A 16,279-nucleotide genomic window follows, 5' to 3' on the forward strand; every position below is an offset into this window, starting at 1 on the left:
GGATCGCTCCTACAGACAGTCACGTGGCCATGGCTTGCTATATAAAGCATGCAGACAGGCGTCTAGTTATACTGTTCGATTGAACATAAGAATGGGCAAAAAGAGTGACTTAAGGGACTTTGAGCGTGGTATGATTGTGGGTGCCAGACGCGCCGGATCCAGTATATCACAAACGGCCGCACTCTTGGGCTTTTCACGCACGACCGTGTCTGTGGTTTACAGAGAATGGCGCGACAAACAAAAAACATCGAGTCAGCGACAGTCCAGTGGGCGTAAACAGCTCGTTGATAAGAGAGGTCGAAGGAGATTGGAAAGAATCGTGCAAACTAACAGGCGGGCCACAATTAGACAAATAACAGCGCAGTACAACAGTGGTGTGCAGAACAGTATCTCGGAACGCACAACTCGTCGATCCTTGTCACGGATGGGCTATTGCAGCAAACGCCGGGCAAACGAAGAGTGGAAAAACATCGCTTGTGTAGATACGGTAAAGGAGTCAATGGAATGCAGACCGTTCCATTGATTAGATAGGTCAGATTTGTTGAATGTGCGCCAAACAAAGTGGATGTATCAAATATGGGATGATCTATGTGTTGTCACAGGCCCACAATGTGGTTACTTAAATCCGATTGATATGTTTGGCTGTTTTCGCTGCATAATGTTTAGAAGTTGCCCCTTTTAAGGTTCAGAAGAAGTGACTACTAAATACTAACTCCCGTTCATATAGCTAAACTTGTTAGGTAGCATACAGAAATCGGTGGTAGTCAGTCGTTTTTTAACTGTAATACAGTTGATTGGTGACGATGACATGTGTTGATGTTGACATCCATATAAGCGTTCTACTCCGATTTTTACCTTAACGTTGTTTAAAATAAATTCCCTAAATGTAACTCATTTCGTTGGGGCAATGAAAAAATTCGGAATCTTTCCTCCACAGCCCTTTCCCATATGCGTTTCCATGGCAATTCCATTGTTTTGGTCGAGTTCGATCGACTTCTTTACTGCATCTGTTGCGAGCGGTCAACGAATGTTTATTCCCAGACAGATTATTCCTTACAACTACCACGAAGGAAAACAAAAAACGTACTGAAACTGGCCAACAAGCTCCACGTTCAGTGTCGATATGTTGTACATTGTGTTAATAATTTGACATTTATAATGTATAGGAAAGACAATTAACATGTTGGTCGCCGTCTTGTGAAATAGCCTGCCTGAATGACATGAGACCGAGCAAAAGGCGTTTGGTGTGTGGGTTGCTAAAACTCCGTTCGACCCTCTGGCTTTTCATGCATACATTAATACAAGTATTCAACATTGAATGCATTTTAATTGATCTTTTTACGTTATTACTGCGAGTAAACAGTCATTCTTCTTTGGAGCGTTTAGATCACTGCATCTCAGGAATCGCCATGTTGTCATTCTGTCGGCTTTGAAGCTCTAGAGGAAGGACCTCCATCTTTGTTTAACTAATTTCCAATAGTGTGCAACTGCAGCCTGCAATTCAGGGCGTTGTTGCATGTGGGCATTCCTGCATCTTTAGGGGCGGCCCCTCCCCTCCTGCATCTGTAGGAACGCCTCCGATAAGTCCATTTGTTCCTGCATGAATGCACCCCTCGAACACAACATCTTCATGCTTGTGTGACACCTTTTGAATGTGGATCAAAAGGGAAATAAATGTTTCACCCTCTCCTGCTGTGTACCGGAGTCCTCTTTGCCTGCTAGTGTTCGCTAGCACCGCAGTCGGGAGGCTGGGGTGACACTGCTAGATTGTTAGTTAGCTAGCTAGCACACATTCGCCCCCCACATACCGGAGAAAACCATGCCTGACAGGCGGGTGCGAAGGACACTGTTTACCGGTCGCCCCCCACCTCCCGCTAGCACAACAGGTGGGAGGCTGGGGCGACACCATGTGCTAACTAGCTAGCTTGCTAGTCAGCGACACTGTTAGCTAACACACTGCGTCGCCCCCGTCTGCTGTGTACCAGAGTCCTCTTTGCTAGCTAGCGGGACACTGTACCGGTCGCTCCCACTAGCACAGCAGTCGGGAAGCTGGGGCAACACTGTGCTAGCATGCTAGTTAGCAACACTGTATGCTAGCTTGTTAGTTAGCTAGCTAGCACACTGTCGCCCCCACGTACCGGAGAAAACCATGCCTGACAAGCGGGGGGGAAGGACACTGTATAACGGTCGCCCCCACAACAGGTGGGAGGCTGGGGCGACACCATGTGCTAACTAACTAGCTTGCTAGTCAGTGACACTGTTAGCTAGCTAACACACGTCATTGCCCCCGCCTGCTGTGTACCGGCGTCAGTCTCAGGACGAGCTGGCTAAGCTAGCACAGTGTCCTCCGCTGCCGCCGTCGTTAACAGAACTGCGGGAAAACAGTGCCCGACAGGTGGGGGCGAAGGACACTACTGGTAAAGATTTTTATAACTAACCCAAGAGCACAGAAGGCTGCTACGGGGAGAATGACTCATAATGGCCGGAAACCACGTGTTTGATGTATTTGACCATGGTTGCCCTTAGTTTGAAGATGTAATCCGGACACAGGTGTTTTCTCCATCTCCTTAGCTATCATTCTCTAATTCCACTGATTAAAACTTGGTCCTCCAGAAAGTGGAGAGCAACATTTATGCAGTTCCACTACGCAATATATTTGTATAAAAGCCGCACTAGACAGGATTACCTACACATACTGACCAGCTCAAATGGACAGAAGCGTGCTATATGGCAGACCAATCCGAACTCATCTCTCGGCATGTCCAGCCCACTCATTATCTCAGCCAATCATGGCTAGCAGGAAGGTTGCTGTCTTTCTGCGGCTAAACCAACTAGGCTCGGTATTTAACAATTTTATATTTATTTACAGAAGGCATACAAGTTTTATTAAGGCACATGAAAGTTATGTTCCAGAAGACATTTTTGCTAAAAAACGCATTTTGATTTAAAAAAAATTATATTCAAATGGCTCTCCTGTGAAATAGTGACCCGTGACATACACCTATTTTTTTCTGAAAAGAGTCACATTTGATACCATTCCACTCCAGTCATTAACACAAGCCCATTCTCCCCAATTAAGGCGTCACCAATCTCCTGTGCCCAAGATAGACCAGAGCTTCTCATTTCCAATGGGAGCAAATGAATCATAGTTGGCAGAACAACCAAGGAGATGGGCAGAGCATGCACGAGCTAGTGAGATCCTATTGGCACGTTCTAGCATTTATTGCATATTTTTCATATGGAACACCTACAATTTTTTTTACTTTGGCAAAGGGTAAGGTCTACAACTTGTCTGTTACAGATTCTAGTTTTGGAAACACAATACTGTATGGAGATCAAATGTTTAATAGATGAGAAAATTAGCAGAATGTCGGCCCAAACTCCATCTTCTCCCATTGCCGGCCACTGGGCTTCCTCTCATCACCATATTTAGTATTGAGTGACCAGTTGCTAACCAGACACCAACCAGATGCTTCACATTCATACAACTGGTGAAATATCTGGCTGATTGTTCTGTGCATACCATCTATAACAAAGAGGAAGTGAGGCCTAATTTGTCTGAAAATCTTTCTCCCGCCAGCACGTGGGGTTGTTTTGCCAACCAAGCAAGGAGTTTTTGTATGGCGGTCAATGAGTTTTGAATTTGGTCAACAAAAATGTATGGCCTATTTGCTACATGAGGTTTATTTGATCTAATATACGTTTCAAAATGTTCAAGTTAAGTGTACTGATATAGGTCACGTGACATCCAGCAACCTTCGGAAAGTATTCAGACCCCTTGACTTGTCCACATTTTGTTACCCCATAATGACAAAGTGAAAATGGTTGTTTTAAAAAAAACAAATACCTTATTTACATATGTATTCAGACCCTTTGCTATGAGACTCAATTGAGCTCAGGTGCATCTTGTTTCCATTTATCATCCTTGAGATGCTTCTACAGCTTGATTGGAGTCCACCTGTGGGAAATTCAATTGATTGGACATGATTTGGAAAGGCACACACCTGTCTATTTTAAGGTACCATGAGGTTGAAGGAATTGTCTGTAGAGCTCTGAGACAGATTGTGTCGAGGCACAGATCTGGGGAAGGGTACCAAAAAATGTCTGCATCATTGAAGGCACACCCAGAACACAGTGTCCTCCATCATTCTTAAATGGAAGAAGTTTGGAACCACCAAGACTCTTCCTAGAGCTGGCTGCCCTGCCAGACTGAGCAATCGGGGGAGAAGGGCCTTGGTCAGGGAGGTGACCAAGAACCTGATGGCTACTCTGACAGAGCTCCAGAATTCCTCTGTGGAGATGGTTGTCCTTCTGGAAGGTTCTCCCATCTCTGTAGCATTTCACCAATCAGGTCTTTATGCCAGAGTGGGCAGATGAAAGCCACTCCTCAGTAAGGCACATGACAGCCCACTTGGAGTTTGCCAAAAGGCACCTAAAGGACTCTCAGACCATGAAAAACAAGATTCTCTGGTCTGATGAAACCAAGATAGAACTCTTTGGCCTGAATGCCAAGCGTCACGTCTGGAGGAAACCTGGCACCATTACTACGGTGAAGCATGGTGGTGGCAGAATCATGCTGTGGGGATGTTTTTCAGCAGCAGGGACTGGGAGACTAGTCAGGATCAAAGATGAATGGAGCAAAGTACAGAGAGATCCTTGATGAAAACCTGCTCCAGAGCGCTCACAACCTCAGACTGGGGCGACGGTTCACCTTCCAACAAGACAACGACCCTAAGCACACAGCCAAGAGAACACAGGAGTAGCTTTGGGACAAGTCTCTGAATGTCCTTGATTGGCCCAGCCACACCCCGGACATGAACCCGAGCAAACATCTCTGGAGAGACCTGAAAATAGCTGTGCAGCCATCCAACCTGATAGCACTTAAGAGGCTCTGCAGAGAAGAATGGGATAAACTCCCCAAATACAGGTTGTAGCTTGTAGCATCATACCCAAGACTTGAGGCTGTAATCACTGCCAAAGGTGCTTCAACAAAGTACTGAGTAAAGGGTCTGAATACTTATGTAAATGTGGTTTTTTTTTAATACATTTGCAATATTCTAAACCTGGTTGTGTGTAGATTGGGGGGGTCACTTTAGAATAAGGCTGTAACCTACCAATGTGTAGAAATTCAAGGGGTCTAAATACTTTCCGACGGCACTATATCGGAGATGGCTATGCATTAGGCTAATAGCATAGTATCTCTCCATTGAATACAGGCGGATGTCAACAACCCTCATCGAACATTCAAAAAAGTTTAATGAGATGTATTCACCAATCCAAAGACAGGACAGGCATGAGCTAGACAGCCCGCCGTGCCGCCTTTGTGGACAACGACTCCCATTGTTATGATGGACAGACATGTATCTTGTCAGTATATCCATAATAGTTATCCATAATATAGCTAGCTAGTCTTCTTCTGGGGAGGGTTATCGGTGGTTGGCATCCAACGTTATGGTGCATTAGCCATTTACTGCACTGGAGCGCCCCTGTCTTCCACCTATGTACTGGAGTTGTAGCTTAAAAAAGGACCAATAGAAGTATAAGGAGAGGTTCCTGTAGGAACACCCCGATTTGCGGGCTGCAGGTGCAACCTAATTTCTAACAAACTGTCTTATCAGTTGTTCGCTCGATGGCTAGTCAATCAATTTACCTCAATGTTTTTGCTTTAGAGTATATTTGCAATCCTTTCCATTGCTGTAGGGTAGGTAATGCTGCGCCGTCAGGCTTCTCCTGCAGGTCCTCAACTGCACGGCAGCGCTTAAAAGGGCAATGGCTAGCCTGTAGCGAGCTTGCTAACAAAAAGCATTGCATGTGTCATTAGTGACTGAACAGCGGGCAAGTGAAGGTAGAACTGTATTGTGCGGTTCTTCCTCGTGGCAGCTGGTTTAAAGAAACAACCGCGGTGCCTCGACATAAAACATCATGCAACCAAATACCTTTATTGATGACTCCACTCGACAGCCTTATCAATGTTTCACTTTGTTAGTGTGCAAATCATGATCTTTGACGTTCAACGTTAACATTCTTAAACCTTTTTGTTGCACAACGACTGTCCCTGACTATTAAATGTGAACTCTGCTCTTTAAACAATTAAATGTAACATTTTGTAGCTACGAACTGAGTTGCAAGTATTCATACAGTATTCATACAGAAGTCAGGAAAACTGTCAGAGGAATAATCATTGCGGTCCATATTTTGTGTATTGACCTTTTTCATCCTGAAGTTTAGATTAAAAGCTTTTTGTTTTTATCCATGAAAAATATTGATGCAGCAAGTTACTGTTGCCAACATGTGACTTTTCTAAACAGGTTTCCCACAACTTTTATATAAATGCATGAAATGTTTTCATAATATGGGTGCATTATCCATTGAGTGTTTAATGCATCTGTAAACAACACATGCATGTGTTTTTTTTCTTTGAATTACATGGATTACAATTTAACTAATTATTTTATCCTTATAGGTACGAGAACTTGTCCTGGACAACAGCCGATCAAATGAAGGGAAAATCAAAGGCCTCACAGAAGAATTTGTCAATCTGGAATTCCTCAGTTTGATAAACGTTGGCCTAATCTCAGTCTCCAACCTTCCCAAACTTGAGAAACTCAAAAAGGTAATGTTTTTTTTCTCAATTTTTAACACAAGCTTACACTTACAGTAACATTTGTGTTGACTCCTTTTGAAAAATACCTTAAATTCTGCTGGTGGAGGGTATAGAAAGAGCCATTGTTCGTCCCTAATGGCACCCTATTCCCTATATAGTGCACTTTTGAGGGCCCTGGTCTAAAATAGTGCTCTATGTAAGGAATAGGATTCCATTTGGGACATAGTCATTATTTTCTGAAAGACTGTTACTTGCTTTGGTGTTTTTGGACAGAAGTGACTGTATCTTCACATTATGTTGCAGTTGGAACTCAGTGACAACAGAATCTCTGGTGGCCTTGACGTGCTAGCAGAGAAACTCCCCAACCTCACACATCTAAATCTAAGCGGGAACAAACTGAAAGACATCAGCACGTTGGAACCTTTGGTAGGTATACCAAACTCCTGGTAGAGCACAATACAGTGCAACACCATCTCATTGGCTCAGACTATGCCTCAAATTTAATTTCCCCATATAGAGTTTTGACCAATTTGGTCCCACAGAAAAAGCTGGACAGCCTGAAGTCTCTGGACCTGTTCAACTGTGAGGTGACCAACCTGAACGACTACAGGGAGAGTGTGTTCAAGCTGCTCCCTCAGCTTACCTACCTGGACGGGTACGACGCGGAGGACCGGGAGGCGACCGACTCGGACGGAGAGGTGGACGATGACGACGATGAGGGTGGGTAGTCATTTAGTTTGTGTTTTGAGGGAATACAAGGAAATGTACGTGCAGATGTGCGTTGAATGGAGGGTCTTCTGTAGCTCAGTTGGTAGAGCATGGCACTTGCAACGCCAGAATAGTGGGTTCGATTCCCGGGACCACCCGTACTTAAATGTATGCTCGCATCACTATAAAACATCTGCTAAATTGAATCTTTATATATTGCAATCCATATGTGTTTTGTCATGGAAGGCAATTCTGTTGTGTATTTGTAGGGTTTGTCGGCATTTCTCTGTGATGACTGACAATGGAGGTGGTGTATTTGTTTTTTAGGAGAGGATGAGGACGTAGAGGAGGAAGACTTTGACGAGGAGGAGGATGACTATGAAGAGGAGGGAGTAGTAGTAGGAGAGGATGATGAGATCAGCGGAGTTAAGGAGGTAAAGCCAGTTTTGGTTTATTTGTGACCCAATAGTTTAAAAAGATCAACAGATCAATATGGTTTGAGAGCTCTGTGGATGCTGACCTGCTCTGTCACTTCTCTCCAGGAGGAAGATCTCGGCATTGATGGTGAAGTTGACGAAGATGGTATGTCATTCATACTTTGTCACAAGCTCACTTTTGGATACTTTACTAAGTACAGTACCATATAGTATAGGGATGCACGATATATCGGTGAACATATCTAGTTAACGCCAATGTGCAAAACCGATGTCAAAGCTGACATGCATACCTATAAAGTAGGTACATGAGCTAATAACGCCACGTAAAAATGTTGCGCTACACGTGCAACACAGCATTCCTAACCTTGCCCACAATGTCTGCTGTGTGGATCGAGTAGTCAACAAGTCGAGTAGTCATTTGAAAGAATAAGAAAATTTAAACGAGACAACTCAAAGGCAAAATCCATTAAAGCCAAGATAATGGAATTCATTGCCCTTGACAATCAACCGTTCTCTGACGTGGGTGATGTTGGCTTTCGCCGACTGGTCGAGCACTGGTACACACTACCAAGTGCGCTATTTTTCAGATGTTGCCCTACCGGAGTTACACAGTAATAGAGTTACGACATACATACTATGGAACGCCGTTTGGGTCTTTGCCTGTCAAAAATGATACACTAGCACTGTCAAAGCTGTACAAAAGTCTGCAAACACCGGCCACGAATGATGTTTACTATACCGCGTTGGTAATAAAGCGTCATTTGTTTGACCGCATATTCTGGGGTAGCTAGCTTTAGGTAGCACCAATACAACCAGCTTGAAAAACAATGACCAGTAGAAACTGCAGTCATTTTCATTATTCTTAGCAATGATTTAGGAATCCTTGTAAGTAGTAGCTAGGTAGCCATTTGTTGTTCACCTATTGAAATTGAACTTCAGTGCATGAAAATAAATAGCTAGCCAGCTACTTAACCCTGTTGCCCAAAGCTAACGTTATAAGCAGCCAGCTAACTTCATCTGGCTAGTGAGGCTCGACCGGACCGGGTTATGTGTCGTGAAGCTAGCCACAATAAGAATTAGGCACAATAGTGGAATTTGCGGTTTGCCTTCAAAATAAGTGTCATTGACAGTGATGCAAATTAATACAAATAGTATAATTATGCCAAACTTTTATTTTGAAGGCTAACCGCAAAGTCCGCTGTGGCTAATCCTTATTGTGGCTAGCTTCACATAGATGGGTCCGACCATCATTAATAAAATAAGAACTGTTTTATAAATTAGGGTTATTTTAGATGATGACACTATGCTACACTGTGACACTATGCTACTGAAACAGATGTGGTTTTGCTATGTTTTTGGGGGAAAACATTGTTTGCATCCATGAGCTAGCTAGCTTCTTTTTTTATGACCAGCACTGTGCGAGACAACTTTACCAGCATCATGGCATACGTATCGATGAATTGTTGTGACATATGAAATAGGAATGATGGTGTACATAAATTAATGAATGTGTTAAATTATTGTGACGTACAGTCATATTCAGGTCTGAGTCAACAAGCTTATTTGACACGTCAAATGGTGTGACCAATCATGACCTGAATATGATTGTATGTCACAATAATTTAACGCGTTCATAATGTTTTTACGTAGTTATTACACTATCACTTGTATTTCATGTCACAACAATTCATCGATGTATCTTTTTTTGCCGCGCAAAGACCCAAACGGCGTACCATAGAAATCCTGGTTGAGAATGAAACGACTGAACAAACAAACAGCACAGCAAGTAAGTGAAATAAATACGTTTTTATGATGTTTTACTGGTAATGGGGACATGCGTAAGTGCCAATCAAAATAACGTTTTGGTCAGTTTGTGTGTAACCTTTATTTAACTAGGCAAGTCAGTTAAGAACAAATTCTTACTTACAATGACGGCCTACCACGGCCAAACCTGGACGATGCTGGGCCAATTGTGCACCGCCCTATGGGACTCCCAATCACGGCCGGATGTGATACAGCCTGGATTTGAACCAGGGACTGTAGTGACGCCTCTTGCACTGAGATGCAGTGCCTTAGACCACTGCGTCCGTGTGTGTGTTAACTATTTAACTGTACGAGAATGCTTAAAAGGCAGCTACAATTTTAAATATTTGTTATCGGTATCAGGTTTATTGGCAAGGAAAATGTTGCATATCGGTATCGGCCAAAAATCTCATGTCGGTGCATCACTAGTATAGTATAATGACCCTTTCCCATTTCTCCCAGAAATCAAGGCTGTCAAAGGAGAGAAGAGAATGCAAGAGCCTGACAAGGATGATTATGAGGAAAAACCGACAGCCTATCAAGTTACCAACCCCTTCCCTCTCCACCCTGACACCCACCCTGCCTACGCCACGTCCCTCTCCCAGCTTTGAGCCCGTCTAGGGCAAGACTGTACCAGATGGTTGGTTCGAGTGGAGCTGCCTCCGCTCCATGGAATCGAGAGACATTCCCAAGGTTCTCAAGCAGCGCACTACTTCGCATTCCACAATTTCACTGTCAACTCCCCTTTATGTATACCTGTGTGAGGACTTCAGGATTGGTATTTCATTTTGGGTCTGCGCTTTTAATATTTTTGTTGGATGAATTATGAATACATTGTTAGGTTTATTTCTTACCCCGTTGTCTGCTTTATCTTTATTTTTTCCCCCCCCAAAAAATTGCTATAGCAACTGTGCGACAAGCGAGCGGTGATTTTGTGTGGCCGCCTGTTGCACAAATCAAGGTTATAGCTACATTTTTTAAACTTTCTGTATGACCAAGCTTTGTAAATAAAATGTTTACGTTTTTGGCTAGTGACAAGTCTAGAACTCATATTTATATCACACAATATGCACCAAATACCTCAATGGATACTCTAGTCACTCCACGAGAGGACATGTTGCAGCTTATTTTATTTTGAATGGGAGGGAAGGTAAAAAAAGACTGCAATAGGAACACGAGTTTCACTGCAACTCAAATTTTATTTGTCACATGCTTTGTAAAAAGGTGTAGACTAACAGTGAAATGCTTACTTGCAGGCCCTTCCCAACAATACAGAGAAAGGAAAAGTAAAGCATGTAATAAAAATAATAGCAGATGTACAATGAATAACGATAGCATTGCTATATACAAGAGGTACCAGTACCAAGTCTGTGCAGGGGAACGAGGTAGATATGTACATATAACTAGGAATAAAGTGACAGTATTGGCAGTGTGGTGAGTCATGGTTAGTGCAAAAAGGGTTATTGCAGATAAACGGGGTAGCTATTTGGTTAACTTCTGAAAGGTAGAATATGCAGAAATCGCACCGCCATTACCTGGTTGCTAAAATTGGAATAGTTTGCCTAATTTCAGTTTGTGCCTAAACTCTGGATCGCAAAGCCAGTTTCACTGCTTATTTTTCATTGTTCCCCTCTAATCAGGGACTGATTTAGACCTGGGACACCAGGTGTGTGCAATTAATTATCAGGTAGAACAGAAATCCAGCAGGTGCCGGACCTCAGGGTAAGAGATGAATACTACATGTGTAGAGAATCATTGTACCATCTAAACCGCTGTGAAAGACACCCCCACCTGTGGACGTCGGGCCCTCATACCACCCTCATGGAGTCTGTTTCTGACCGTTTGAGCAGACACATGCACATTTGTGGCCTGCTGGAGGTCATTTTGCAGGGCTCTGGCAGTGCACCTCCTTGCACAAAGGCGGAGGTAGCGGTCCTGCTGCTGGGTTGTTTCCCTCCTACGGCCTCCTCCACGTCTCCTGATGTACTGGCCTGTCTCCTGGTAGCGCCTCCATGCTCTGGACACCACGCTGACAGACACAGCAAACCTTATTGCCACAGCTCGCATTGATGTGCCATCCTGGATGAACTGCACTTCCTGAGCCACTTGTGTGGGTTGTAGACTCCGTCTCATGCTACCACTAGAGTGAGAGCACCGCCAGCATTCAAAAGTGACCAAAACATCAGCCAGGAAGCATAGGAACTGAGAAGTGGTCTGTGGTCACCACCTGCAGAATCACTCCTTTTTTGGGGGTGTCTTGCTAATTGCCTATAATTTCCACCTTTTGTCTATTCCATTTGCACAACAGCATGTGAAATTTATTGTCAATCAGTGTTGCTTCCTAAGTGGACAGTTTTAATTTCACAGAAGTGTGATTGACTTGGAGTTACATTGTGTTGTTTAAGTGTTCCCTTTATTTTTTTGAGCAGTGTATATTCTCAATAACCAAAGAGTTTTTTCAGCTGTTTGAAGCAGGTGTACAAAACCGAAAGGAAAAGACCACTAAACTTAACAGGAAGCATAGAAATAGAACATATCTACTGCTTCTTAGACTTGCTTTCAATGAGCATGAAAGATCTATAACCCACATTTCTATGTGAATTTGGTCAGGTCGCCCAAAAAGTTACGTTGTAGCTTTAAGAACAAATTCTTATTTACAATGATGCCCTCCCGGTGTCTACCGCTACACCACTCGGGAGGCCATCATTTGAGAATGGGCCATAGTATAAGTATTAGGACCAGGAAGATGTTGTGCCACATAACCGGCGGCTGTTTGGGCACAGACCTGGATAGTAAGACAGAACTCTGCAGGCTATCTCTGCAGTAGATTGCAACTCCGCCCCCTTTGGCAGTTCTCTCTTATTTGGAAAATGTTAGTTAGGGATGGAAATTTCAGGGGTTTTGGTGGTTTTCCTAAGCCAGGATTCAGACACGGCTAGGACATCCAGGTTGGCAGAGTGTGCTAAGGCAGTGAATAAAACAAACTTAGGGAGGAGGCTTCTAATGTTAACATGCATGAAACAGGCTTATAGGGTTACATAAGAACAAATGAGAGCTTTGGATCTAGGCACTGCAGGCCCTGGATTAACCTCCACATCACCAGAGGAACAGTAGGATAAGGGTACGGCTAAAGGCTATAAGAACTGATCGCCTAGTACGTTCGGAACAGAGAGTAAAAGGAGCAGGTTTCTGGGCACGGTAGAATAGATTCAAGGCATAATGTACAGGCAAAGGTACGGTAGGATGTGAATACAGTGGAGGTAAACCTATGCACTGAGTAACGAGGAGAGAGATAATGTCCCTAGGAACATAATTTAAACCAGGTGAGGTCACCGCATGTGTGGGAGGTGGAACTAAAGGGTTAACTAAAGCGTATTGAGCATGGCTAGAGGCTCAACAGTGAAATAAGGCAATAATTACTAACCAAGACAGCAATGGACAAGGCATATTGACATTAGGGAGAGGCATGCGTAGCCGAGTGATCATAGGGGTCCAGTGAGTTTCTCGGCGCGGAGACACGGCGATCAGGCAGCTAGCGGGCCGGGGATAGCAGAAGGGCCTTAGAGGGACGTCGCGACGGAAGAAAGTCTGTTGTAGCCCCGTCGTGCTGTTACGTCTGCAGACCAGTCGTCGTGGATCAGCAGGGCTCCGTGTGGTAAAAGTGTCCAAGCCAATTGGCAGAATAGGTATAGTGGCCAAAGAATTTGTCTGATGGGCCTCTTAAGCTAACAGCCCGATATGCTCTAGACAGCTAGCGGGCCGCGGCTAGCAGGCTAGCAGATGGGCATTCAGGGGATGTCGCGACGGAGGAGCCAGTTGATAAAACCCCTCGGGTGAATTAAGTCGGTAGTCCAGTCTTGATGGGTCGGCGGGGGTCCAGGTCGATTGGCAAAATAGGTATTGTAGCCCAAGGAGTGGCTGATGGACCTCTTCGGCTAGCCAGGAGATGGGCCTAGCAAGGCTAGCTCCAGGCTAATTGGTTCTTGCTTTGGGACAGAGACATTAGCCAGGAGCGGCCACTCGGATAGCAGCTAGCTAGCTATAACAGCCGCCATTCTTCTGGGAAGGCTTTCCACTAGATTTTGGAACATTGCTGCTGTGACTTGCTTCCATTCAGCCACAAGAGCATTAGTGAGGTCGAGCACTGATGCTGGGCTATTAGGCTTGGCTCGCAGTCGGCATTCCAATTCATCCCAAAGGTGTCCGATAGGATTGAGGTCAGGCTTGCTAGTCAAGTTCTTCCACACCGACCTCGACAAATCATTACTGTATGGACCTCGCTTTGTCTGCACGGGGAAACCCATTTCACGAAGCTCCTAACAAACAGTTATTGTGCTGACATTGCTTCCAGAGGCAGTTTGGAACTCGGTAGTGAGTGTTTCAACCGAGGTCAGATGATTTTTTACAAGCTACGCGCTTCAGCACTCGGTGGTCCCGTTCTGTGAGCTTACATGGCATACCACTTCACAGCTGAGCCGTTGGTGCTCCTAGACGTTTCCACTTCACATTAACAGCACTTACGGTTGACCGGGGCAGCTCTAGCAGGGAAGACATTTTATGAACTGATAGTCTTTTGGAAAGGTGGCATCCTATGACGGTGCCACGCTGAGTCACTGAGCTCTTCAGTAAGGCCATTCTAATGCCAATGTTTGTCTTTGGAGATTGCATGGCTGTGTGTTCTATTTTATACACCTGTCAGCAACGGGTGTGGCTGAAAAGGCCGAATCCACTAATTTGAAGGGGTGTCCACATACTTTTGTATATATTGTGTACATACTGTAGGTAGAGAAGGGCGGGTTGTGTGTCAGTCTAATACACTTGTTCAAACAGGTGTCATTGCGCACTTACGCTTATCAATCTAATGATCTAATAACTCACAGACACACACACACCAAGTTACCCCTGGCAATTTCGTACTATAGACATCAAGGGTGTAACTTTGTGTTGCATATTGGGTGGTCGAGGTCAATGGGGTCCGGGGCATGCCCCCCTGTCATAACTTTTTAAAAGAAATAGCTGTGAAATGGTTGTTTCTGGTGCATTTTGAAGGGAAAATACATCCAAAATTTTCCTGATAATTTGGTAAATATATCCCAATCACAACTGAAATAACAAAACATTTTGTATTACTTTAAACTTTTGGTCTAACTCTAACAGTTCAGAAATGAACCATGCTTGGCATTTTGTTTGTAGAGCGATTGTGAGAAAGTCAGTTCTGTGGTGCGCTCAGTTCAACTGAACGTCTGCTACATTACGTAATTGCTTGTACTGAACAAAACGTTTCCCCAAAACGTTCTTCAATATTCTTGAACAGACTTTGAGATCGCCTACGTTTGCTCCATGTGGCTCCGTGTGGCTTGAAGCAATGAGTGGCGTATTTGAAGGGCAGTTGTGCATTTTGAACCCACAACCGAACACCTCAACGTTTTTCAACTCTTCGTTCAGAACAGCACTGTGTCCATGTAATTGAACATTGCATTACATTTTTACATATTGAACGCAGCCCTGGTGACTTTTCTACTCCAACATTTATGAAAATAAAATGATGGTGATACCATTCAAATATAATTTTCCCCTACAGAAATGAGCCTAACAACATATTGGTCCATTTTTTTAGGCTGGTGTGTTATTTAGCAATAAGCATTATTGGTCACACTTTATTTGGATAGTCCAGACAGTCCATCTGTGGTGCTCTATAGGTGGTCATACTATCAACAAACTATCTGTTGATAAGCAACTGCTTGCTAAGGTTACGGTTAGGGTAAAGATTAGGATAAGGGTTAAGGTTAGGGTTCGGGTTAATAGATAGTTACAGTGCTGGGGAAGCTACTCTGAACATATAGTTTACCAAGCTACCAATTACTTCACTCTGGAAGAAATTAAGTTGCACTAAAGTAACCCTCAAGAAAAATATAGTTCACTTAACTAAAGTTATTTTGAAACCACGAACTGTCATAATAAATGATCATATCTAAATCTGAAACGTCATAGACTACAAATTGCAAGAACAGATCACTCTGTTAACAGAATGTATAATTTAGCATATTAAACACAAAAACGATGTTCCAAGTGAGAATTAGAAAGGAGTGATGCTGAATAAGAAAGGAAATTCGGTCCAGCTTTATTTTAAATGCATCTTATGAAAACTTCATAAAGCATTCATATAGGCTTTAGAAACACTACATACATGAGTCACAAATGATTTATAACTGTATTTCATGCTCTATTTGCAGTGTCCAGTTTATATTTGCAGTGTGTAGTTTAAGTTGTAAACTACACCTCTACAAGGCATAACATGATTTGAATTTAATTCGACTACCACCAAGCTGATGCAAAATGTAGTTCAACTAGTAATTGAACTACATATAGTTTAATACTCCCCAACACTGGTTAGTTGAAATGTTACTGATAGTCTGAAGAGCATCTACAGATGGACTAGTCAAATAAAGTGTTACCGCATTATCACCTGTAACCCAACTGATGCAGCATAGTGGCTATAAATGAATAGGCTGAAGCATGCCCATCGGTATTTGTGCTTATCATTAGCTAGATCAGTGCTTCCCAAACGTTTTCAGTCATGCCACCCTTCCATCATGGGGGAACGTCCTAGATCATATTTCTCATTAAGAATAATGTTGTTTTAACTCTATGGACCATGCATTGATTTGGTCATGTGTTATCTTATGGGTCTATGATTTGAATTAGAATATAGCAATTATGCTCTCTG

At 43.5% G+C, this 16,279-nt stretch overlaps 1 protein-coding gene across 2 annotated transcripts; it reads left to right on the forward strand.

Annotated features, from left to right (window-relative positions):
- The first annotated feature begins 32 nt into the window (after positions 1–32).
- LOC129855610 (acidic leucine-rich nuclear phosphoprotein 32 family member B-like) lies at positions 33–10,590 on the forward strand. Of its 2 annotated transcripts, XM_055923462.1 has the most exons (8): positions 33–487; positions 6,464–6,613; positions 6,908–7,030; positions 7,147–7,324; positions 7,640–7,746; positions 7,855–7,894; positions 9,468–9,535; positions 10,015–10,105. In XM_055923462.1, the coding sequence occupies exons 1-7, from the start codon at positions 92–94 to the stop codon at positions 9,485–9,487; spliced, it is 1,014 nt and encodes a 337-aa protein (XP_055779437.1). In that variant the 5' UTR covers positions 33–91; the 3' UTR covers positions 9,488–9,535; positions 10,015–10,105. The 2 variants fall into 2 exon arrangements, with proteins under 2 accessions (XP_055779437.1, XP_055779436.1); XM_055923461.1 differs by lacking the exon at positions 9,468–9,535 and having other exon boundaries at positions 34–487; positions 10,015–10,590.
- Positions 10,591–16,279: the final 5,689 nt, after the last annotated feature.

Source organism: Salvelinus fontinalis, chromosome 5 (genome assembly GCF_029448725.1).
Source record: "Salvelinus fontinalis isolate EN_2023a chromosome 5, ASM2944872v1, whole genome shotgun sequence".
NCBI classification, from domain to species: domain Eukaryota; kingdom Metazoa; phylum Chordata; class Actinopteri; order Salmoniformes; family Salmonidae; genus Salvelinus; species Salvelinus fontinalis.